The 26,445-nt window shown below is 37.7% G+C and overlaps 1 protein-coding gene across 6 annotated transcripts in view; it reads right to left on the reverse strand.

Moving 5' to 3' along the window:
* Window positions 1–26,445, reverse strand: part of tenm3 (teneurin transmembrane protein 3) — a 580,699-nt gene that overhangs the window by 397,623 nt on the left and 156,631 nt on the right. For all 6 annotated transcript variants that reach the window (XM_031895448.1, XM_031895444.1, XM_031895443.1 and 3 more), the window contains exon 4: window positions 25,039–25,337. In XM_031895448.1, coding sequence (XP_031751308.1) covers window positions 25,039–25,270 — 232 coding nt within the window. In that variant the 5' untranslated portion in view covers window positions 25,271–25,337. The remainder of the gene's footprint in view (window positions 1–25,038; window positions 25,338–26,445) is intronic.

Consider the following 26,445-nt stretch of genomic DNA (forward strand, 5'->3'; position numbering starts at 1 on the left):
TCCAAATTATCATTATTATTGTTTATAGTTATTATTATTATTACATATTTGTAACATATTTACAATAGAAGCAGGTACACATTAAACATATAAATATCGATCAGTATAGGAAGTACAGAGGGAGCTACTCATCAGAGGCTACAATGTTGAATTAGCTTTTCCCCTTATTTACATCATGGAGCAACAACCTGATTCAAAAAGAGTCAAGAGTGGGCATTAGAACTGCAAATACCCCATTATTATGTGTTGGGCCATGTATTTGAACAGCCCTGGGAATACACAATAACCCCAGAAATGCTACTGGTGACTCCAAATTTCCATTCACTATTTGGCTAAAAGACAAGTGCAACAGGACTATATGGTGGAAAAATTGGTTCCCCTACATACAGTGGCTTGTGGCGCCCCAGGGTCTGCAAATCACATGCAACCTACCCTCACTAATTCCAGAACACCACAGGCAGTAGCACATTTATAGCTAGGCACAGCATTTTGTGCTCCATTTTAAAAATGCAAAAGGGTGCAATGTGTAAAGTGCAAATAACAGGAGATTTCTTTTCAAAACTGAGGAGCAGCTGCCATATTTTTAGAACTTTGCACCCATCCCTGCCATGAGCGCCAGTCATTGCCCTTCAGAAAGGACCTAGGCTTTCCAAATTAATACAATAATGTCTGCATTGAACAGCACTGTATTCATAAGGTGTAGGGTGGGGTGGCACATAGACATTGCTATCCTGGCCCCCCCAACCACCCCCTTGTGCATTATTCAGATGTGCAAATCAGAGAGTGCTGTTGCATGCTTGGTGCAAAAGAAACCTTTCCCTACTGCCTACCCCAGAATGAAGCGTTCACTTACCCAGCACTTGTTTCACTGTTAAATGACCCCCTGGGACTAAGGGTCTAAAAAAATGTAAATTGTGGGAATATAATACTGAGGCGTGAAATGGTGTAAAATGCCTGAAAAAATAAAGTTGGTCTGTTGCTGTTTCAGTACAAATTACATTCAGCCAGTCCCGTGGGACAATACAGTAACCTATTATAATTTTTATTCTTGATACTGTGTCTCATCCATAGCATCAGCTTTAAGGAGGCAAACAACATTTGGCCTAAATAATATCGCAACTTCATAACAGCTTGTACCCAATGGCCTCACTACCAATGATACAGCATAAAGTATTATTTATTATTGCTAATTACTAAAACTATCATGGTTGGCAATTTAGGCCAGCCTTTATTCCAGGCATTAAGAGAAAATGAAACCAGATAGCATTATAAAAAAAGGACCCAATCACTGACTCTCTTTGAACACTTGGGACTGTGCAATTGACCTTTGTCTTGTAGTCTGTAGGGGTCTGTTTGTCTGTGCACTGTACAAGATGAAGGTTCCAGATAAAAGACAAAGGCCGGCACAGCGACAAGGCAGATAAAAGAAATTGAATTACATCGGAATCTCTAGAAACATTTTCAGATTCATCTCCAACTGCAGATGGAGGATTCATCTCTTAACAGCTATAAAAATTGTAATCTGTGACAAAATATCTCTAAACAGAAAATAACCACCTACTAGGCTCATTGTGCAGGGATCTATACAGGATACATGTCTCCAATAGCACTCAGAGCATTTACATCTTTTATTATAGGCGATTGGGGACTATATTATGGCTATAATATAATCCATTTATCTTCTTTCTGTGTTTCCTTCTTTTTTCATATGCATCCATTTTTCCTCTAGAGTCCAGCTTGCTTCTTATGTTATTTCCTTTTCATCCATTATTCTTCCTTTTTCTCCCAATAATTTCTTTGTTCTCATGGGCTTTTTGCTTTTCTTTTATATGGTTTGATTTCAGTGGCTCTATTGGCTTTGTAGGAAACAGATTTATTTATGGGTCATGGTACATATTATATGAGCAAGACATGACTTATTATGTTCATAGACCTCTTGCATGAACACTCAGAATATGAAAACACCAAAAGGGTCTTATAATATTTAATACAAATTATTTTTTTGTATTTTTGTTTACCATACAACATTTAGTCTGTTTTCTACTATTATTAATGATTTGCTTTCAATTTATAAGTCGTTTTCTTCTATTATTTTAAATACATCTTTTGCCTTTATTGCAAAAATATGCTGGGAATATTTATCTATCTATCTACAGATATAGTGGTTTTATAACGACACAACAAAAACAACCAATACTAAACGTTTATGCACAAGATATGCTAAATATATATACATGTATTTTACTTGTATCTACTAAATGATGCATTTCTGGTCTTAAGATGAACTTTCCTTTCAGACACTAAAGAATAATAGGACAGCCAATTGGGTGCACAGATGCTGCTTGGATAAAGGTAAGTATGAATAATTTTTTACACAACTTGAATGGCTAATACACAACTTTGACTACTGAATGCAAATATAACCCAGAGGGCCTGGTTTATCTGTATTCTATAACTTACTTTGATGTTGATGTAAAATTCTTCTACTACCACAGCAAAGAAAATTGCAATGCACTATAGAAGCGGCAATAAGGCCAGCTGGCAGTTGTGTCTAGTTATAAGAGATAAGGGCTCAGTTCTGTACAGTTATAAAAGAGAAGGGCTCAGTTACAAAAGGGTAGGCACCAGTTCTGGCCTGCTAGTGGGAACACATTTGGCCTTAGAAAACCACACACAAAAGCACTTGTGCCTCCCCCCATTACATTGGGCTGTGTACTGCCTTGTGCAAGCATGTGGTGTACTTTGAAGTAAAGGGTTACTGCAAGTACAGTACTCTAGATGCACCTTGTGGTTAATGTTCAGGTAAGGCGTTTGCATGTGTAAATCCATCTGTTATCCCTTACATGAAATTTCCAGTACCAGGAGGATGAGGTGTACTGGGTAAACAATGAAGCCGTGCAACTGTTTTAGCACTTAATTCTGATGTAAATAAGCTATAAAATTCTATTTAAAGGGACCTATACGTGTAATACTTAAGACAGGTATGAGACCTGTTATCCAGAATGCTCGGGACCTGGGGTTTTCCTGATAAGGGTTGGTTTCGTTATTGGATGTCCATACTTTAAAGGAGAATGCAAGTCAAAATTTAAAAAGCATACTGCCCAATAGTCCTCCTATTGTTTAGTAAAAACACCACACTTTTGGCTCACCTAATCAAATATTTACTCAGTCACACTTACTTCACATTTTCTAGAACAGGCAGCCATCTCTAAAAAGGTATTCTCCCTTCCTTTCCCTCCTTGCTTCATACTGCACATGTGTTTCATTCCCTCCCCCCCTCCCCTCTGCCAGATCCGCTTCTGATTGGCTGGTGGGCATGTGTAGCTCAGAACAGCAGACAGGATCAATTTACACACATGCTCAGAGAATAGAAAGATTGCCGCTGGTGGCCTACAGGAAGGGGAGAGAGATTTCAGTGATGTCACTGTAGGCTTCACACTGCTGTAGGCTGCCAGCACCATATCTCAGAGAAGCAAGCAGGGATCTGGGAATTTAGATATGCAGTAAGTACTTAAAAAGAATGCCTTTAGACTTACTTTTAATTTATATTAACCTTTCATTGTCCTTTAAGGGCAGTGGCACACGGGGAGATTACTCGCTGGCGATGAAGCGTATACCATCCCACCGGCGATTTACATTCTTGCTGGTGGGATGGCATGTCGAGGAGATTAGTTGCCCGCAATAGTGAAGATTAATCGCAGGCGACTAATCTCCCCATGTGCCACTGCCCTAAACCCACTAAAAATAATTTGAAAGTTAAATAAACCCAAAAGCATTGGTTTGCCTACAACGAGGATAAATGAATTTAATGAATTAATTTACCTTAGTTAGGATCAAGTACAAGGTACTGCTTTATTGTTACAGAGAAAAAGAATCATTTTTAAAAATTTGAATTGTATGATTAAAATGAACTCTAAGGGAGATGGCCTTCCGGTAATTCAGAGGTTTCTGGACAACGGGTTTCCTTGCACCTTGGTTGTAAAGACAATCGTTATTCCAGAAAACAAAAAAAAGCTAATTGTAGATAATAGATGTAAGTGTCTGAATCATTTAGAAATAAATTGACAAGAAGGCAATAGCAAGCAGAGTGACATAACAAGTCATTCAAAAAAGGTGCTTAAAATACTATCAGAATGAATCTTTTTTATTTGCTTTGTCAAGAAAAGAATTCGGGGTGAATAACCTGATCTGCTAAAATCCTTTACACTTAGCAAAGATATTTATTATGACAGATTAAATGCTCAGTTTCTGAAATGACTTGAGTGGCTAATATTTATAAAGCAATAAACTTGGGAATTATGGTAATTAGTACAACATCGCCAATTAATTTATTTTCTTTCATTTAAAAACCATTGGAACAATGGAGAAGCATACTAAATAGTCTTGATCTTGCACGTTGTAATTACTTACAATTGTGAAGTGTAAGGACAGCTTATATAAAAGTAGTCTTTAGACAAAGAACATTGTGCTGCTTATTGTTTTGGGTTGGCTATAAACACTCAGCCAGATGAAAGGACAGACTTGCTTCCAGTAATGCACATCCTTTTTAAACAAAGCAAACCTACTGTATTTAATAAGCAAACGAACCAAAGCAAAATGGCAAAGGCACAAGTAAGATTTACATATGACTATTTGAAAAAATTGTAGCAGTATTACAATCCTTTAGATTGTAAGCTCTTGTGAGCAGGGTCCCCTGATTCCATACTGTTAACCCAGTTTATTAAAATAATGTAAAACCCTATTTGTTAAAAAAAATAACGTAAAAAGCTGTTGCTGGAGCTTTAGAATTGATTGAGTAATAATTATACATATAATATTTTAACTGCTCATTCCAAAGATGCGGCAAGTTGAGCTGCAACTTAGTTTATTGTAAGCTTGTATATCTTTATTTATTTAGCGCTACTTATATCTGAAGAGTAACAAAGAGGGCAGATGAACATTGTAATAAATAAATAAAACTATACAGAGAAACAAAAGTTTAAATCCCTTGTGTTAAGAGAACCCAGACGGCAGGCAGTCCCTGTCCCATACAGCTAACAATCTAAATGGGTGGGTAACGTACAAAGAGCAAATGGAAAGAAGTGCTGATGTGTACAATGGTCGGGCATTTGCCCATAAGTGCTAACAGTGGATCAGATACTGATCTAATGTTGCAAGAGGTAGGGTCTGAGAATTTATTTTAAGAGGATGAGGGTGAGTGCCTTACATGGAAATTCTGGGACAAATACCAGAGTAAAGAAGCAACAAGATAGAAAGGTTTTCACATGGCAGATGACACTGGATGAGGGTAGCATGAATTAGGTCTGGACTGGGCTTCAACACAGGACCTGGCATTTCAAGTAGTCAGGGCCTAAAAAGGGGTGTTGCTTCAGCCAGGGAGCAGGGTGAATCTGCGAGGGGGCATATCAATTATGTGTTAAGATGGAGACTTAACACATAAGGAGCTGAGTCAGGAAATGGGCCAAATTGGAAGGGAACTGAGTAGGATGTGATAGAAGGGGAGCTGGGAGAGGGGGTCAGAGGTACGCGGGGGCAGAGCAGCATTGTAGGATGGGAAGGCCTAGTTATTATAAATTTACCAGCTTAATACCAGCCTGGTCAGGCGGCAATAATAGGAGTGAAAATATAGGGGCTCTGAGGAACAAAGGAGATGGCCAGGACCTATTGAAATACTTGTTAAGAGATGAAGCAAGGAGCAAAGAAGTGAATGGATTTGAAGGTTAGCAGGAAGATTTTGTAAGCTATCCTTTGTTTAACAGGCAGCCATATTAAAGATCTTTACAGGAGATGAACTGGTTTACAAGATCTTTTAGTACCAAAAAAGAACAGGTTTTATGTGAATTTATATATATATTTATTGCAATAGTAAAAAAAATGTGTGTTTGCTCCAGAAACATGGCTGAAAAAAGCTGCACGGGGCAACCATTTAAGATGAATATGGAAAAAAGACTCATAGCAAAATAAAACAGTGGTCAAATTATATTTATTGCTCCCTGCAGGACTACAGAATGAAAACCTCTCATATAAAATAAGACATTTATAGGCAATCATTTATTTTTAGGTGATGGGTCAGTAGATGCAAACTTTAAGACATTACTGTCATTTAACGTAGGCTGAAGGTGGAAGAGGAGGTCGAGGGGACTGGTTAGTAGTAGGCTGCAGTAGTTTAGATGAGATGAGAGAAGGACATGGATGAGAGTTTTAGTACAGGATAGCTGTTTCAGAGAGAGAAAGGGAGATATCATGGTACTTCAATTTTAGTGGAGTAAAGGGATAAGAATGCTCTGTTCCCTGTAAGCACTCTCATGCAGTTTTATGTGTGAGCAGTTTGAATGGCTGCTATCCACTGCAGTGCTCAGATAAAATACAACTATTCTTCTGTATGACCATTAAACCTAAGAAGGAAGCTTACATTTACTCTGAGCAAGTTGCAGATGACAGTAATATATGTAATTTTGCTTTTGGTTTTCATATTATTTTTTGATCATAGGCATTTTTGTTTTTCTTTGTCCTGTTTTTATTGGAGTGCAGGTATCATTTAAAAACACTCCTTCTCAATACATTATTTTTAAATGAAAGTATTTTAGCATGTCACTACATCCCCAAGATGGCAAATACATTTCCTACCTATTCATTTATTTTATACATTATGGGATCCCTTATCAAGAAAGCTTCACATTTCAGGAAGGCCATCCCCCATAGACTCCATTTTAATCAAATATTTTAAAATTTTAACACATATTTCCTTTTTTCTGTACCGTAATAACAAAACAGTACCATGTACTTTATGGTAATAAAGATAATCAATCCTTATTGGAGACAAATCCTATTGGGTTCATTTGAATGAATGTATACTTAACCAACAAATAGTTGCTATCATATTAAGTGGCCTGTTAAAGACTCTGACCAAACTAGAATATATATATATCTATCAGTAATTATTGCCCTCTATGCAGCTCTAGCTGTAACAGGATGTACTGTGGATGTCCATTAATTGGCTGATTCGACCGAACGTATGTGTGCTTATTATACCAGGAGGCGGCCCTTAATACTTAAAATTGCAGTTTTCAATTTAGGAGTACCCAGTGGCACAAACCATTAAAAAAGTATATTTTTAGGAAAATCATTTATTTAGATAAAATGTAGTAAGTTAGGTTGAAAAAAGTTCAACATCATAATGCCTATATATAACCTGCCTATCTGCTAGTTAATGCCAGAGGAAGGCAAAACACCCCATTTGAAGTCTCTCTAATTTGCTACAGAGGGGAAAAAATCCTTCCTGACTCCAAGATGGCAATCGTACCAGTCCCTGGATCAACTTGTACTAAGAGCTATCTCCCATAACCCTGTATTCCCTCACTTGCTAGAAAGCCATCCAACCCCTTCTTAAAGGAACAGTAACACCAAAAAATGAAAGTGTATAAAAGTGACTAAAATATAATGTGCTGCTGCCCTGCACTGGTAAAAGTTGTGTGTTTACTTCAGAAAGTCTACTATAATTTATATAAATAAGCTGCTATGTAGCCATGGAGGCAGCCATTCAAAGGATAAAAGGCACAGGCACATAGCAGATAACAGATAAAACACTATTGTATTCTACAGAACTTATCTGTTATCTGCTATGTAACCTGTGCCTTTTCTCCTTTTTTCTAGCTTGAATGGCTGCCCCCATGGCTACACAGCAGCTTATTATATAAATTATAGTAGTGTTTTACCAGTGCAGGGCAACAGTGCATTATATTTTTATTACTTTAAAGCGCTTTCATTTTTTGGTGTTACTGTTCATTTAAAGCTGTGTAATGTATCAGCCAGGGGTATAGTTTTTCTTTAAATGATTTTTTAATAGACTTTTGGATAACAGGTCCTATACCTGTAACTGTGCAGGTATCCTCAAGTGAACGACTATCCCCTCATGCTGGTGCAAACCTTCACAGAAGCCAGTGTACATGTGCTAGTGGTCCCTGCACCAATGCCATCATTTGTCACTGGCATCCCAGGGGCGAGTCACTGGTAGCCCTCTATATGAACTGAGCATAGAGCTGCTATTTAAGCCATGTACAGGTTTTTTTTTCCAAAAATGATTGATTCCTGACAAAAAGGATCACAAAAGTATAGGAGAATGACAGCATTTCAGGACAAAATGTCCTTTAAGAGCATGCTAACGTCGATTGAATATTTTGCTCATGTCCTTAGTAATTCATGGCAGGATTGAGTGCTCAATTCATTAGATTATGCTCTGAGCACACACAGAATTAGTTTTAAGTGGCTTGAAAGATATTTAGCTCAGTGGTCTGTTCTTATGTGACTGTAACATTACCATGTCAGTGCTGTGATACATAGTGAAACATTGAAAGATCTGCTTGTTTGGTGAGGTAGCGAATGAGCTGATCTGATTGTTTAGCTCTAGAGCTGATCTGATTGTTTAGCTCTAGAGCCGATCTGATTGTTTAGCTCAAGAGCTGATCTGATTGTTTAGCTCTAGAGCTGATCTGATTGTTTAGCTCAAGAGCTGATCTGATTGTTTAGCTCTAGAGCCGATCTGATTGTTTAGCTCTAGAGCTGATCTGATTGTTTAGCTCAAGAGCTGATCTGATTGTTTAGCTCAAGAGCTGATCTGATTGTTTAGCTCAAGAGCTGATCTGATTGTTTAGCTCAAGAGCTGATCTGATTAGCTATGGAGCCAAAGGATCACATCAAAACAGGGATACAGGCCCTCGGGACCAGGACTGCATCAACTAGCTGATGTGGTCATTGCCCCGACAAGGTTTTTAAACCTGTTTAATTTTATTGTTTAATTTGAAAAGGACTTTTATTATACAGCTTTTTATGTCTGGGTGACAGGTCTACTTTAAGCGGTATGTGTTTTCCCAATGTGCAGCTAGTGAGGAAAAATGCCCTAACTTCTCTGCCCATACCCCTTCACTATGATTTCATTATAATGTGATCCTGTTTGCGCATAAAACATAACCAGCAGTTATAGGGAGCTAGTCAAAATTAAGAATGATAGAAAAAAAATGATACATTAATCTAGTGGCATATTGAATAGTTGAAAAATTCTGAAAAAACTGTATAGAACTTACTAAAATTTCAAGGGCTTTCTTTAGCTTAAAGAACATCTTGACATGAGGAGATAGTTGTACGCTTAGACAGAGCCATTCACAGTGGAAAAGGTTTAGCAGTAGTTTGAAAAGTTGGAAAACACTTGAGGACACTTGCAGGTTCTCATGGAAGAGCCTTGCTCAGCCCCAGCGAGCAGAACAGCTCATTGTGCTAGGCTTCAAGGTGTTTTTCCTTTTTAACTGGATGCAGCCAACTTTTCCAGCTTTGCGAGAACAGAAACAAGATCATAAAAGGCTTACTTACATTTTCATCAGCTTTCTAACAGCGTTTTATTCCCATTAAACTGGGGAAAATAGATAAATCCAGTGATATTTCTGCATCAGTGTTTAAATGCAGTTAAACCTTGATAAACTCGGGAATCCATAATTTGTCATACGTGATTTTTAAAGGTTAAAAAGCAATGTTAGCCACATATATAATTGGCAATTTAGCTTGAACATGCTTATGCTGAAATTATTTTCATTTTCAGCCTGGAGTGGAAGTGCTGTGCAGATTCCAATTTATAAGGGCAATCATGCTTTAGTGAATAGCTTTGGGGACAGCCCTTGGGAGTAGGATACAAAGGAATAAAAAGCCCAACTAGATGGTTCTTTTTCTAACAACAAACAGCACCCTTATTGATGTGCCCTTCACCCGTCTCCGACATGCTTATGCAATTCTAAACATTTCAATCTGCTTTAAACTTTTAACCTATTCTCCTGCAAAACCGACTTTTGTTCTGTTTGCTTACACAGTCGCTTTACTTAAAACAATTCTGGCAATGGCACATCACAGCAATAGAAACGCACAGCCTGCATACGATTACATATTTCTGCTTTTCAGTGACACAATGAAATAAATATGATTGCTCGTGTCTAAGCAATGCTGTTATCTTAAAAGTTAACACTACTAGATTTTATTTGGAGTTGATACCTAAGTGTATAAAGCACAGAACCCCATGGCCTGTATGTAGGTGGGTGGTCAGAGGCCAAATGTCTTTATACATATCGTCTAACTCCCAACACAAATGCTTATTGCTAATACATATTGTGTTTACTTTTAGAAACCTACCAGTCATCTATAATGAGTGACAATGCCCCTGCTGAAAACTAAATGATATTAAAGGACCCTTCAAGTTCCCTGAACCTATAAGTATGTGGCTGCAGGCTAAATAATATTTATAGAGATCATGGACCTTGCTTATTACTAATAAATGTTGTGTTTACTTTCCACTCATGCATCCCCTACTGAAATTACAAAGGATTTTGGAAGTCAAGTCACATTCCCATGATCTGTATCAACATAGAAGGCCACAAGCAGAGTATGGGTATAACGATCACAGGACTCATAACATAAATTACTAATAACTATTGTGTTTGCTTTGTCCAAAACAACCCCCCATCTATTATAGGATATGATACAAAAAAATTAAAAAAAATTGGGATATTAGAAACCATTTTGGAATCTTGTGATCTGTATAAAGACATTCCAAACAAAGATTTTTATTACTAATAAATATTGTGTTTACTTTGTACAACTAAATTTTGTGTTTTATATCAGACAATGAAGTCCTAAAAATATATATACAGGTATGGGACCCATTATCGAGAATGCTTGGGACCTGGGGTTCTCCGGATAAGGGATCTTTCCATAATTTGGATCTCCTACCTTAAGTCTACTAAAACAATTATAACATTAATTATAATTATAACAGTAATTAAACCCAATAGGATTGTTTTGCAACCAATAAAGATTAATTATATCTTAGTTGGGATCAAATAGAAGGTACTGTAAAGGAAACCATTTTTAAACGTGAATAATTTGATTAAAATGGAGTCTATGGGAGATAGTTTTTCTGTAATTCAGAACTTTCTGGATAATGGCTTTTTTGGATAAGGAGCCAAATAATCTTTCCTGCATAAAATCTTCAATCATTTATGTTACACATTTCTGTAAACAAAAAAAGTTTCAGACACCAACATTAGGGGCAACTTTAAGCCCCACCCATGCAGCAGATACACCCTATACCTTTTCCCCATTATCCTTTCCTTTAAAGAATTATACACAGGAAAATACATCATTAATACATTGTTCATTGATCAGTTTAACCACAATTTTCATGCACAGAAATAAAAGAAAAAAACAACAGTATATTATAATTGGGAAAAATATAGGAAGATGAGGTTTGATAATGCTCAGAATGCATTAGAGACTATACCCTCATTCTGAATGACAAAATAGGTGCATCCATTTTTAATGTATTCAAAAATTAATTCAATGTGATACAAAGTATTTATTAATATAAGATCTAGTGACTTTATATATGATATTATGGGTCAGATTCAGTTCTCTAAGAAAACCTGGAATTAAATTTCCTATTTATTCCATTTTTTTTTCCTATTTTTCCTCATCACTACTTAATAGAAAGGGTGCCAAACCTTGCCAGACAATATCACCAACCATAAGGCCAGTGCCACACATGGTGGATTCAGGTAAATGCAGGCTGAAAACCCGTCCCTATGCTGGCATCAGCTTTCTTCCTTGCCTGCACCTGGAACCATTGCGTCGGTTTGGGTACAGGCACACGTGGCAGATTTTGGTGCCGACATGCATACTGACGCATTTCCTTGCCAAAATCTGCCACGTGTGCCTGCACCCAAACCGACGCAGTGGTTCCAGGTGCAGGCAAGGAAGAAAGCTGATGCCAGCATAGGGGCTACACGGGCAGATTAAAGCTGACGATTCGAGTAATTTAGACCGATTTGCCAGCTTATCTGCCCCTGTATGGGGCCCACCGATGGGCAGCGCAGAAAATCAGGCAGGTGTTGATCAGACAGGTTTGATTTTCCCACCAGATCAGAGACTGCATTGACTCACTGATGTGTTCCTCAGGCCTACAGCTACTATGCTCAGCGTTCGATGATCGAATTAGCCTAATATCGGCCACCCTAGGTTGGCATATTGGGAAAAGATCTGCTCCTTTGGTGACCTTGTATGTATGGCCACCTTTACCTTGTGTTTTTGTGAGATCCTGCGAAATTCCCAGCCCCAAAATTCCAGACTCTGCTCCACTCTTCTATGAGCTCCTCACTGGCTCTATAGCCAAAGACAAAAATGACTCTACACATGATTCATGTCTCGGAGCTGCAACATGGATCTGATCACTGATCTCTACTTCTACCTCTCGTGAATATTTATGGAGAGTTGTATGGAAATGTGTTTTTTTCCCAAAAGGCTCACCATCCTATATAGAGTTGAAGTTCAAAGTGTAAATCTATAAAAGCTTTTTAATTTTATGGTGTCCCAGATAGAAGCAATCCAGCAATTTACAGTATGTAATTCTCTGAAAGTGATAGCACAGTACTGGAAAATGCTCTCAAAGTGCCTCAGCCTGACATTCTGGCTTAAAGGTATCTTTGAGGAAATACTGTACATTAAAATGTTGTAGAAATCTACTAATCTTCTGGGAATTATGGTCATTGTCTAAAAAGCCACAAACAGATTTTCAAAAAATAAAATTACTCACTAACTCCATGTGATGGTTTTAATTATGCTTAAGATTTCTCCCACTCCCAGGTATTGCTGGCTGGAAATTGTTCTTGGGAGCGTCTTCTGATACAGAGACAAATATAGGGGCAGTATAAGCCACAGGGCATCTCAGGGATGGCACATGGTAGCCAACCTCATACTCCAACAAGGGTTTGTCAGAAGAGACTATCCTAGTCACAATTCACCAATTACCAGAGGGCCTCAATTATGGTGATGAACTATATATTCACAGCTCCATCAGCAAATACTGTGCTATAGTTTTCCTTATATGTAATCACTCTAATTCTGTAAAGTATCTGGCTCCTGACATTCTTCTAGGTAAGTCACTTTTGTTTTAGTCTCAAGTGTATCATAAGGTGCCCATTAGAGTTCTACACAATTAGCAGACCAATAAATGCCTGTCAAAATAATTTTCCAGGAACCATGCAGACACATTACCTTTCCTGTAACCCTTTATCTACCACTGATTTCTGGGCTGATGTAAAGGCAGAAGGGACATCAAGGCTTTTCTTAGCGCTGGCTTAAAATCCTGTAACCCCCTACAATTTTACAGCCTCCAGTTAAGGAGAATATAAATTATAGGGGTTTGTGGATGCTGGGGCATTAGCTGGAGGCTTCCTGTTAGGCAACCATGATATAAAGTAATGACTTTAGATTCAGGTTCCCACATTAATTCCAGATCCAGTGGAAATTCATTCCAAGTGTAGGCTCTGGGAAGAAAACCCCAACTATTTCTGGTGGTTTACCAGCAAGATTTCTAGATGGTGGTCATTATAAAGCTACATATAAAGCTGTATGTGTTCCATCCCAACCAATATCTGTTTCTTTTCTACTTCCCAGCCTATTTTTTCTTCCAAATATCACCCATGCAGACCTTTCTGGAAATGATACCCATACAGTCATGCATCAGTAAATCCCCCAATTACTTCAAAATGAGAAAACAAATCAAAGAGCAGGGGATTGCTTATTTAAAGCATTAAAAGATTTGTTAAATAGGAAGCATCACCAAAAATGTTTATTTTGAAACCAAATAAAAGGAAATGGTGCTCTTGCTTTTTAGATATTTGTGGATTAGCATTTGAAATCAACAACAATTTAAAACCAGGGAGGTTTACATCTGAAATGGTATGCAGTAGGCAAAAAAAGGAAGCCAAGGTCGAATTTGTGAATAGAAAGAGCTTTTAGAGACATTAGTGCACAGGTATTTTATATGGAGCAAACAGATGTAAATATTTGACTTCAGGTTCAGTACAGACCTGCTATGGTTTCTCATTTATATCAGCGTTTATTCAGAGTAAAATACTTCAAAAAACATCATGTCAAATAATAAAAAGGACTGACGTTCTATAGGGTCGTCATGGAAAAAAGGCCTTGAATAACATTTTAGTGAATAGGAGTAACAGAAAGTATAAAACATTTTAATGCAGTGTTTTATCTTATTGTGTTTGTTTTTTATTGAGCATATTTCTATATATGAATCATATGCTGCTCATTTCATATATAGGTAAAGCAAATGTAGAGCAGCTTTACTATTTCTCTAATGCTGATCCATGAGTGACATCTAGGGTTCATTTATTACGACCCCAGATGCATGTCCTAGAGCTCTAAGAGGCACCAGGTGCAGAGTGCAGTTCCAGTGTTTACATGGCAGCCCTGTCCTTTCCACTTGCAGGGCAGGGTGCAAAGTGCCAAAACAAGGACAAGGAACCAACCTACTTCTATCTACTGATTAGTTGCTCTATCAGCTGTCTGTATAATGCTACCCAATCAATTTCAACCATTTGATTTTTTTTTACTAAAATGTGTCATTTTTTTCCGCACTCACCAAATACTTCAGAAGATAGGATTAGCTTGGGTGCGATCAACCTACGCAGCTCAATCCACTTAATGTTGCAACTGAATAGAGGTAAACACTCTAAAATCTATTAAGGGGTATCCTACTTTATAATATTTGATTACAATATAGTAGTGTGCAAAACATTATATGGAAACTATTAATACAGAAGTCACAGTTTTTATACATTTGCACAGTGAAGTTCTGTGAGTGTGATCCAAAGGGAGCAGTTTGCCAGAGGAGCTCATAGTATGTCAATAAATGACAAAAAGGTTTTGGAACTAATTGCTTGATAAGGCATTTCATAAGCTTCAAGTGATAGTGTTCAGCATGAGTTACAAATAAAACATAATCAACATCCAACAAAATGCAGATGCCTAGGGTCTCTAACAGTGCTTCTTTATACAGCCGCTGACTGACGATGCTGGACCTTGCATCTAACAGCAGCTGTAGCACTGGGAAAAATGGTGTAGAACTATTTTAGGGATTTTAGTTAAGGAATATTGTAGATTTTTTTTTGTAGCAACTGGACTAAAGACTAGGGGGCAGATTTACTTAAACTCTATGATTCTCATTTTTTTTAATTTTCAACTAAACTCATTTTGCCAAATCTCTAAAATGTCGAAAAAAAAAGTTGCTGCGAGAAAAGTCGCAAAAGACGCAACTTTTTCGAATTTTCGCTGCTACAATTTTAAAAAGTCATGATTTTCCTACAAAACCCAGCGAAATCACTAAAGTTTCAAGGCAAAAGAAAGGAAAGGGACCTTTGCCATTGATTTCTACATGAACTCGGCAAGTGTAAATGAGCCCCTTAGTTTCAAAATAGTAGCAGAGTGCAAAGCCAGAAACATGGCTGGCTACTGGCTTCTATCAGCACATATAAGAGCATACCAAGACTAACATTTACTGACCAAGTTACTGCTATCAGGACTTCTACATACTTCTAAAAATTCTAAGTGCTTCAGAGCATCATCACAGCTCCAGATCACAGAGAAAAATGCTGTAAACACAACATGTTATAGACAAATTACAGACTGACTCCTTTCCCAGGTAAAGTCTTTCCATGCAGAGATAAAAAAAAAAAACCCTTGACTGCTGCTCTGGTGATTAGAGTGCCTATGCTTCATGAAGCAGGTTGCTGTCTTGCGTTAATTATCCTTAAACAACTTCATCTACTGCATGACAGCGATATGAAATCTTTACATTGCAGACTCTTTTGTCCTGCTGTCTGGCTTTGCCTCTTTTATTTCCTTTTTATCTCTCTAAAGAGACGCATTGCTTTAAATAAGTCTACAAGTCTCACTGAATAGGTACTCCAAACCTTGTTAAAAACAATACTTTGAAATATATGCCTTGTTTGGACTTGGAATCTGCTGTGAAAGTGCTTGCTTAAAAGCCTGCAGATCAGCATTATTAAAGGCACGGATACAGGCACAGATACAGGCACGTATAATTTTTTTTTTTTTTGATACTCTCATTTTTTTTATACAAAAGAAGTTTTAATACTACTGAAATTTTTAATTTTTTTTCCTCAATTTATGTAGTTATGTGAATTATTTTTTGCAGTTCGGTTAGAAAAGGGCTGGTCTTTGTAATTGTGGAGGAAAGAGTAGTCGCTTACAGCTGTAGGTATAAAGAACTCTTAGGTAGCAGAATACCTAAGCGGAAGTCAAGGATGAGAGTCTGAATGAATGAGGGCTAGTTAGTGGTAGAGTAGAACTGCATTTGGTCACTCAAGCAGTAAAAGATAGTTATGGATATTTAGTAAATCATTCTCAAGTTCTATCAAGATATTTACGCAGTTAATACTCTTTAGGTGGCCACACATAGGCAGATTATGGCTGCTCTTTAGGCCTCAATGGATGATCAACACCCTAATTTGGCCCAGAATGTGGATAAATTGGGCGCAGATCTGCTTGTTTGGTTGCTTCTTTTGATTCCAGCGGTGCAAAGAGTCATTGTAATGGAGAAGCTCTTGTAGTTCACCATGGAGTGCCTTGCCTGCTGTGGCTGGAAGCCAGGGGAGCTCACAGCTCTGCTTGGTGTTTTTATAACAACTTAAAGGAAATGAAATGTGTGATATTTGTACCATACCTGTTACATCGTATAATGTATCAACTTGTTTAATAAACACTGGCACCCAGAATATTGTGTGAATTAATCTGTGTGATGTTTTTCTCCAGTTTACAGTGAGAGCCCAACCCTTTGCCAGGGGACAGCCAATACAGGGATGGAACAGCTACACTTATAATAATCATTTTAGCTCCTAAACAACATGCGTCTGTCCCACCTGAAGCTGTATTAGTAAATCAGTGGACAAAGGCACATATAAATATGTTTGCACCACAGTCCTGCGTATATAAAACTTTTTTTTCTAAAACATGAACTTTTTTACTTTCTTTTTCAAGTCTTCAAGTTTCTGCACACAAAAACCTGCAGCAGAAACTACAGTAGCTTCAGTGTCAGTACCCAGTGGAAGCTGTGCAGTAAGAAATAGCAACACAGAAACTGTTCATTTAATGACATTAAAGGCTTAAATACAAATCTACTACTCCAACTATTCTGGGGCTTTCCTTCTGGAGAGACACTAGCAGGGTATGGAATTGCAAGCCATTTTTAAGCCCTCAGCTGCCCATGAACGCCACAGACTTCATTGTATAAATCCTATTACGGGTATGGGACCCTTTATCTCGAAACCCGTTACCCAGAAAGTTCCGAATTAATGGAGTCCATAGACTCCATTAAATGCAAATAATTCTAATTTCTTTTTCTTAGTAATAATAAAACAGTACCTTGTACTTGATCCCAACTAAGATATAATGAATCCTTATTGGAGGCAAAACAATCCTATTGGGTTTATTCAATATTTAAATTATTTTTAGCAGACTTAAGGTATAGAGATCCAAATTACAGAAAGATCCCTTATCTGAAATACCCTGGGTCCTGAGCATTCTGGATAACTGGTCCCATACCTGACCTATAAATCTGCACCATTAACATCTCCTATTGTGTCCTGATCAACAACCCTGTTTAAGGCATGCTAAGAACTGCAGTTTAGCAACAACTGATTCCCAAGTATAGAATAGTTTAGGGACATGCAGGATCAGAGAGCAGGATGCAGAAGATAAGTGATAGGCGACTCTGAGACACCCTTTACCTTTTTATTGACAGCCCATTTCCTTTAGGCATTTGAAAGCGTGCCTGGTGTGCACTTTGGCTCATTATATTTTTTATTTTTCATTTGCTAGATGCAGACAGTATTACTATCATCGTCGATGGGATTAGTCAAGGCACAAACATGGTTTCTAGCTAGACAGAGACAAAACCTTGGCATCTAAATATGACAGAGTACGACACAAACTCACAAAACTGCATATCCAAATTTTGTTATCACAGGAGCAAGAATTCCATGATTAAAATGAAGTAGCTTTGCAAATGAATCGTACCTATCACGTGTCCTGGTTATGCCAGTTCCAAAATTAAATTATTTTTCCAGCTTTATTCTAATTCACTATACATTATACATCATAATGCACAAAATATTTTTTAAAGATAAAGTAAGAACCAATAGGCTAATTAAGTTAAATGAGTAATCTGTCAGCAGAAAATTATTGGTGGGGTAAGTAAATGTTGGTGTCATATGGGAGGGGGGAGCGTTGATAGAAATACTGTAATTATGAAATAACTAAGGCCATTTGGGTATATGCAGTTAGTGGCTACATAAATCAAATTCCACTCTCAGAACTTCACCCTCCAAATTAAGAAGGCTGGTACACAAAGGAGAGGATGTGGTTGTTTTTTTGGTTTTTGGTTTTCAGCTCACACTGATTTATTCCTGGAAATATGTTATTTTTAAGCCTACTGCCATAACAACAAAGGCATAGCTTACAGTATGAGAGAACTAGATTGCTGGCTTGGGCTGAGGCCTTTAACAGCACTATACTTGGGTCACCGAGTTAGAAAATGTTAAAGGGAGAGGCTATCCTGCATTAGCTGAGTGGATGCAATATCTGAATGTCAACCCTGCATCTCTACGTAAACAGAAGTCTAATAAAGGTTTGAAAAAGAGATTTTCAAAATATGAGATAGTTCACATTAATCAAAATGAGAAAAAGGACACAAGTAACCACTGTGGACAAACACTTACCATGATGTGGAGCAATTGGTCTAGGTGCACTAGCCCCACACCCTCAGGTCAGGGAGCAGACAATCCAGCTACAACAGCAAAACTCTTCCGGGCACTCAGAAGAATTCCACAAATGTCACAAAAAAATGAATGTAAAAAAAAAAATGGCCCTATGCCATTAGTCATTAGCCCATAACTAAGGCACAAAACATGTAGAGCCACCATAGATGTTGAACTTTTTTAATGTATTTTCAATAAAATATACATTTTTTTTGTGACCCTCATGGAAATCTTCTGAGTGCCCAGATGTCCCCATGCTATTGTAGGGGGTTTGTTCAACCAACTTGGATTCGTCTTCTTTTATTTTGTTTTAAAATCAGCCATATCCTCATAATTAGGGAAAGGGAAAATAAATGAATGGTAAACATGACCCATAATTAGGGTATGTTTCCTTTGAATTAGGAATTCTGGTCAATGTGTTCAAGGTATTGGTCTCAGCATTCTCAGGTATTTAAACCCAGAAAGCAAGTTGCCATTGGACATTTAATAGAAATATAATGGGCAATGCCCTCTGGGGAAGCTTCAGCTTAAATAAGGCCACAAACTATAGCAGTGAGTAAAGCAAAAAAGCCTTGGATACCAGAAAGGTTCCCAAACTATTGATCATTATGCCAGAGCCTCTCACAGTCTAGTGAGTTTGGAATGTACAACTGAACACCTTCCAAAAGCCAATGGATTATTATTTTTCTTGAAAGGAATCCTCTGTTTTGATAATACGATACCAAAAGATTCTCTTTTTTTCAGAAGTTTCCCACCAGACGCAATTAGGTAAACTACACATACATGTATACATACATTTGATTGGATCTCAGGAATTCCTGTTCTACTTGACAACTTGATTATATTAAGAAAATAAAGCAGAGGTAATGTGAAACATGTGTATCCAAATAAATACCACTTCCACTCACATTTTCATATTGTTGTTTAAATGACTACCATGTGGAGAAGCATTGAGACTGGTGTTTATACAAGTAGCGCCAAGGTAATACATCAACCAGGGAGAATGGTTACGGGAAGAAAATGATATTTTGTGTGGCGGAGGCATTATTTTTTTGTCCAGGAGCTGAGACAATTTCATCTTCGTGTGCCAGGCATGATGCGGAGTGCACAGATGGGTGTTAGCAGTTAAACGGAGAGAGCCCCTGCTTATTGTGCAGGAGTCCCCGAGGTGCAGCAATGGATTTGCAATATGGTTATCAGAGCACACACAGATCTGACTATGTGGCAGACTTATCTCTCAACTCTGCTAAAGAGGAAAATGCCAGTACTTAAACATATTTAATAACAATAATAAAAATCCTAAATCTGTCACCGTTTTTTAGTTTCACTTTTTTACTGCCTGTGTTTAACTTTGAAGTGGGGTTACAATTAACCAGCTGTCAATATTCCTTACTGTAAAAATAAGAAAGTATCTACCTTATCTGCCATATTTTTTACTGCACACAACAGTTTTTTAAAAGTGCACACACGGCTTTAAAAAGTGTGTGATTACGAATCTGGTGTTTTGCCAGCCACCAGACACAGCAGTGCTCCAATGGGAAAGTGAAAGCAGGTAAGCCACATTTGCTGCTCGCTAGCTCCTGTGACCACTACACAAGGAGATACTAAATTCTACTCTATTAGGCAGAGGGAATATGAGTCTCATCTGTGACCAAACCAAATATCCCCACAAACCTTATTAGATGTGGGAAGGTGGGATGTTTCACCCCATGCTATCAAATGGAAAAAGAAGGAAAACTCCCCATATCTCTTCTTATACTATCTGCCTGGTCACTCATCCCCTCCCCCCACACATTTCATATGCCTAGTTATAACCCCGTTCCCTAGCCTTCCTAATCTGGGCAGGGATCCCCTACCTAAAAAGGGAGTGCCATTATTTTGTAAAAATTATAATGTAATATACTGCTTTCATGGACACCTGTAAATGAATTTGAATGAATGGAATTATTTTACTCTTCTACAGTACTCTTATCCAAGAAGGGCAGGTAAAAAATGTTCTGGAATTACATTTTGCAAACAACATATTGACTTGTTTTGTGATTTGAATCACTAGAGCTTTTATAGAATAATTGTTTTTCCTCTTCAAGGGCACATCTGGAAAGACTTAGCTACCCTTCAATTAAGGCCAACAGCAGCCCATGTTCCATAGCACTCTTTATATAATAATGTTATTAAGAATGGAATACAACTCAATGTATAGCCACTGTGCTATATTGCATATATCTAATTGAATACATGTATTTGCTTTCATAGGTAAATACAGATATGGGCCCTGTTATCCAGAATTTTGAAAACCTGGGGTTTTTCGGATAAAGCGATACTGTCATGATTTTTGTGGTATAGTTTTTATTTCTAAATTACACTGTTTAAATATAATGTAATAATTCGCTCTTCCATTTAAATTGTTATTCTTGAACCAACAAATATATTTCTTTTAGTTGTAATATTAGTGAGTAGGCAGCCATCTCAGTGCATTGTGCCTGAGTCTGAGCTTTCAGAAGGAGCCAGCGCTACACATTAGAACTGCTTTCAGGTAACCTATTGTGTCTCCCACTCGCATGTAACTGGAGGAGTCCCAAGCCGGACTTGGATTTCTTACTATTGAGTGCTATTCTGATATCTACTGGGAGCGGTTATCTTGCTGCCTTCCCATTGTTCTACTGATCGGCTGGGAGGGGGGTGATATCACTCCAACTTGCAGCTTGGCAGTAAAGTGTGACTGAAGTTTATCAGAGCACTGGTCATATGGCTGTGGCACCCTGAGAAATGAAGAATATGGCTAGCCCCAGATTTCAAGGCAGGATTATGCTGGAGAAGCTCTATTAACTGATGTGTTTTGAAAAATAAAACGTGTTTTCCCATGGTAGTATCCCTTATCCCTTATCTTAGCAGGGATCAAGTACAAGCTACTGTTTTATTATTACATAAAAAAAGGGAATCATTTTTTAAAAAGTTGAAATATTTGTTTAAAATTGAGTCTGTGGGAGATATATATATATAGCTGCAGAAAATAACCCATATATCTGGATTCTTATGGAGTTTGTGCCAGATAACAGATATTTAGTATTGTTGGTATATGCTCTCTTCAAAGAGTGTAACTGAATCAACCAGGATTCTCTTAGGATTAATTGTAAAATATAAGGATATTATAAGTCACAGAGGAATTCTATGTCCATATAAAGGCCAAGTGCTTTTATAAAGGGTTGAGGTTCCAAAGCGATGTCTAAAATTCAAAATTTTTTTGAATGACGGGCAAAGGTTTCTTTGAATACACAAGTTTCAGGGATGCATGTGACAGAAATGACATCACTAAGCACCGCTCACAACTGATGACATCATTAAGCACCATTTATAAAGGATATAATTATATTCATTATATACCCCCACACACAGGTCTCCATGCTGTTTGTCAGTCCGAACAATTTGGTTTCTTTTTTTTCTTTTTTTTTGCACACATTTCCTTTAATATGAATCTATGGTACTTAATCAATCAGCATTTTTTAATGATTTTCATTACCCTTCCAAATGTCTGATTCAGCCACAATTTTATATCACATTCCTGTAAATTCCCATCTTAACTGCCATAGCGTTTCTCTTTTCTAAGGTTACTTATCAGTTATGCCTGTAAAAAGTGAAACTCATTCAAAATGAATTCTACTTGTACACTGTAAGACAAGCCCAGTAACAAATATTCTGGCTGCAGATAAGGCCTGTCAGCCTCCTCGGCTGAAATACTTACTGACTGGCTTGATACAGTTAGATTTATAGCACTTCATTTATTAAAGGCTGAAATATCCTGAATTATCGTGTCAGGGTAAAAATATTGCTCAAAAACAGCCTTATCACCTTACTTATAGTTACATTTACATTGGAATTTATAATTTTCCTTAGGCAAATATTTCTGTTGTTGTTACTAAATGTTCTTGATTTCAACTGAGTTTCCAGACTGAGTTTGTCTCAATTAATTTTTATCCTTGGTAATACAGGTATGGGAGCTGTTATCCAGAATGCTCGGGACCTGGGATTTTCCGGATAAGGGATCTTTCTGTAATTTGGATCTCCACAATTTAAGTTTGCTAAAAATTATTTAAATATTGAATAAACCCAATAGGCTTATTTTGCCTCCAATAAGGATTGATTAGTTGGGATCAAGTACAAGGTACTGTTTTATTATTACAGAGAAAAAGGAAATCATTTTAAAAATTAGAATTATTTAATTATAATGGAGTCTACCGGAGATGGTCTTTCCGTAATTCGGAACTTTCTGGATAACGGGTTTCTGGATAAGGGATCCCATAACTGTACTGACAAACTGCAAATAACAATTCTATATACCCAATCTCAGTTTGAAAGGGGTTAAACACATTATATGATCACCAATTCCCCCCTTTTTATGACCTATACAACTATGGGGTCTCAGACAGCTGTGGTTCAAATACTGTATTTCAGCCATATATCACTACAAAATTAATTTTTTCTTTCATTTTGTGGGGCACACTTTTTAATATTCCAACCTTTACATTAAGCTCTATTCATACAAATAAAAGAACTAGAAGATCAGCCTTAGATGGCTCCCTGTATTCACCACTTTGTTTTATTAACACAGCTGGATCTGCTGCTTCTATACAAACAACTGCAGAACTCCCAGAAGTCAGCTGACACTGGGCTTCCTGCTTGATTCATGTTTGTAGCCATGATGCATTTTACTATGCCAGGTTACAGTTTGTTTTCATTAGTTATAGTAAGGCACATGGACCAAACAAATGTTTATTCTAAAGAAGTCTTGCTCAGAAATTCTGGGTGGTCTGACTCCAGGCAGCAAGGCCCATGACAGGCCAAGATTCAAACACATCACATTCAGGTGAAGTCAAGGGCTAAAGTATCCACAATGAAGGCACAGCAAAAATGCCATGGCCCAGAAGTTATGTAAGGACAAAACAAGTTGGATGAAGTAAGTTTACTACTGCAGCGGTGCTAAAATCGATGCAGTTTGTGTGTTGATGCTATTCATTTAAGGTAGTGTGGCCTCTTCTCATAAGCAAGTGCGTCTAATGAAGCTGGGGAACCCTGCAACTATAAGGGTGAAGACACTTCTTTTTCACAACTACTAAACACCAGAAAATCCCCTGCCATAGACAATACTAAGAATTGCCCCTGCTAAAACACACAGAGACAATTATCAGTAAAGGATCAACATTGTCTATTTTAGTAGCCGTGACTTTAGTAGCTGCTACTAGTAGCTCCGTGGGTCTTCACACTAAATTGTGTCAATGGACACAGCAGACTTGTGGAAAAAGTATCCCAAACTAATAGCATTTTAGTGATGGGTGGCACCATTACAGCTCTCAGAACGTCACCAAATTTGTAAACACAACTCCCCAGCCACAATTACACTGGAATTCTGGGGGAAATGCTGCATTGTGGGTAAAAAGCATCTGAAAACTCCAATTTGCATACTGAACTGTATTGATAAATGATCCTTTCAATCTTTGCAATGCTGAGCAGTTTACTGCAGCCTATAACCCGCTCTTTACATTAGCAAGAAGTACCTGTCTATAAAGATTTCCCAGGGATAATGCACTGCCCATTAGGGATTTACTATGCTGAGTCAGTCTGATATCTGATTTGTTCCAGTGAGGTTCAGTGACCAGAGTAGCATGTTCGTATGGCTTCATATAACAAGCAGCGCCTTTTAAAAGATTATAATGAACTAATATACTTTCTAAACACAACCGAGTGTTATTTTTCCTTTAACTTCCGCAATAGTGGTGTATTTATTAACCACCATGGGTAAAACTTTAAATTAATTTTAACTAGAAAAGAAAAACTTGTACAGCTGCCAGTTGGCACGAGAAATGTGTTAATTAATTGCAATTCCAGTAAATTCTGCTAGGTGGGACTGATGTTTCAGCAGGTCAGCACAATTTGATTTTGCTCACTGCACATCGGGAGGACACTTTCTTTCTGGTTTGTTTACAGCCATCGTCACTAGCAATCTACAGGCTGCTAACAGCAAAGGGCATGTTTGTGGTTTGAGTAATGAGAGAAAAATGGATGTAAGACAAGTATTTTTTGTAGAAATGTTCCCCCATCTGCGGGGCGAGGCCTTCGTTCTCAATTAGAGCTGTTCTGCATGTCTCAAGCATATAATTATGTATTTGTTTGAATTTAAGATATTATATCATGGTATTTTATGATAGACAGAGAAAACATTACAATGTGATACTTATTTCGCAGCCAAAAGTTAAGAGTTACTGATGTATGAAAGGTGTTTGATCCCATTGAAACACACAACTGGCAGGTGGGTCTTTCAGTAATACACTGACAGCCTCCTATAGCTGCTCTGGAACTTTTTCTACAGATGACTTACCTTGTCTTGGATATTCATCTGCCTCTCGGTGAACCAGATCTTTAACTCGGTTTCCATACAGAAGCCTGGAGGAATCATGATCAAAAGCCTTCAGGGTTTCACTTGAGCTGTAGGACTTTTGTGTAGGCACTCTACACCCATCATTGTCCACTGAAGAATTAATGTAGCGCCTTTCTTTGTCTCTGCGGCTCTTTGTCAGGGAGCAGTAAGGCCTTCGTTCTTTTACATCCATGCTAAGCTCATTCTGTGCCCACGACAGTCCGGCTTACTTGAAAAATCCCCTCTCACACTTGATTTGCCTAGAAAGAGAGAACACAAAAGTAAATCGGAATTCAATTGCATTTTGCAACAAAAGTGTGTCTACGGTTACATCTGAGAAATGTCTGTACAATGGGCTTCTGGGATACAGGGAAAATACAAATGAACAGTAGCATTTAAAAGAAAAAACGGACAGCAATAACTGCACAACGAGTATCTGGCTATAAAAACTGGCAGAATTATACTTTCTAAAATGAATTAACAAGATAACTGAATACTGTACTTAATATAGAAAAGTAAGTCTGGTCCATGTTAGCTTCTTTGGATGCCAACAAAGTCATTTCAAATAAATATGGAACTTTCTAACAAAATAAAATGTACATGCAGTGAGACCTTACTTTTACATTCACTGATTTTAAGTTTTTCCTCATTTTACACCATTTTTTGTGGTCCCAATAATATAAAATGCATTTCCATGATTTTCCATTTTCCCAGATTTTACACATTTTTTTTCCTGGTCCCAAAAATGTAAAAATGGGGGTTTTACTGTATATGTAAAATTACACTCATATATGCTTATTCTGCCAGTTTGCTTGACAATTTAAAACATTAGACATGAAACAAAAACTATATCATTGGTACAAAGTGCCTTCCGAGACACCACCTATCATTAGCTCCAGTGTGGTTATTCCAGTAGATATGTGTGGTAGAAGGTGGGTGGAATTAGTCATCTCCTGTGTTTTCGATAGAGAGACTATAGGGGTTGTGTGTACATCAGCAATTGCAGTTGTGGTCCCCATACTTTCCCCACAGCTCGGTTCCCATACTTTTTATAGTCATTAATGGTGCCTGCCCTCCATTTTGAATTTAGCGCTGCTGCACCTATTGATGCAGAAGAACCCTGGAGCTACAGCCATCTATGGACCAAGCGGTAGCTCCAGGGTTCCCTCAGTGCCCTATGTCTATCGCTGCAGTTCAATTGCTGGAAGAATAGGGCACACATTACCTGCCAAACACCAAAAATGAGGCCAGACACAATTAGAAAATATTTGGCACAACTGCGTCCGATCTGTGACAAATCAAAAACACAGTTGTGAACTGGACGCAACCGTGGTAAGCGTAGTGCAATTGCGTCAAGAGCATTACCCC

Source organism: Xenopus tropicalis, chromosome 1 (assembly GCF_000004195.4).
Source record: "Xenopus tropicalis strain Nigerian chromosome 1, UCB_Xtro_10.0, whole genome shotgun sequence".
Classification (NCBI taxonomy): Eukaryota; Metazoa; Chordata; class Amphibia; order Anura; family Pipidae; genus Xenopus; species Xenopus tropicalis.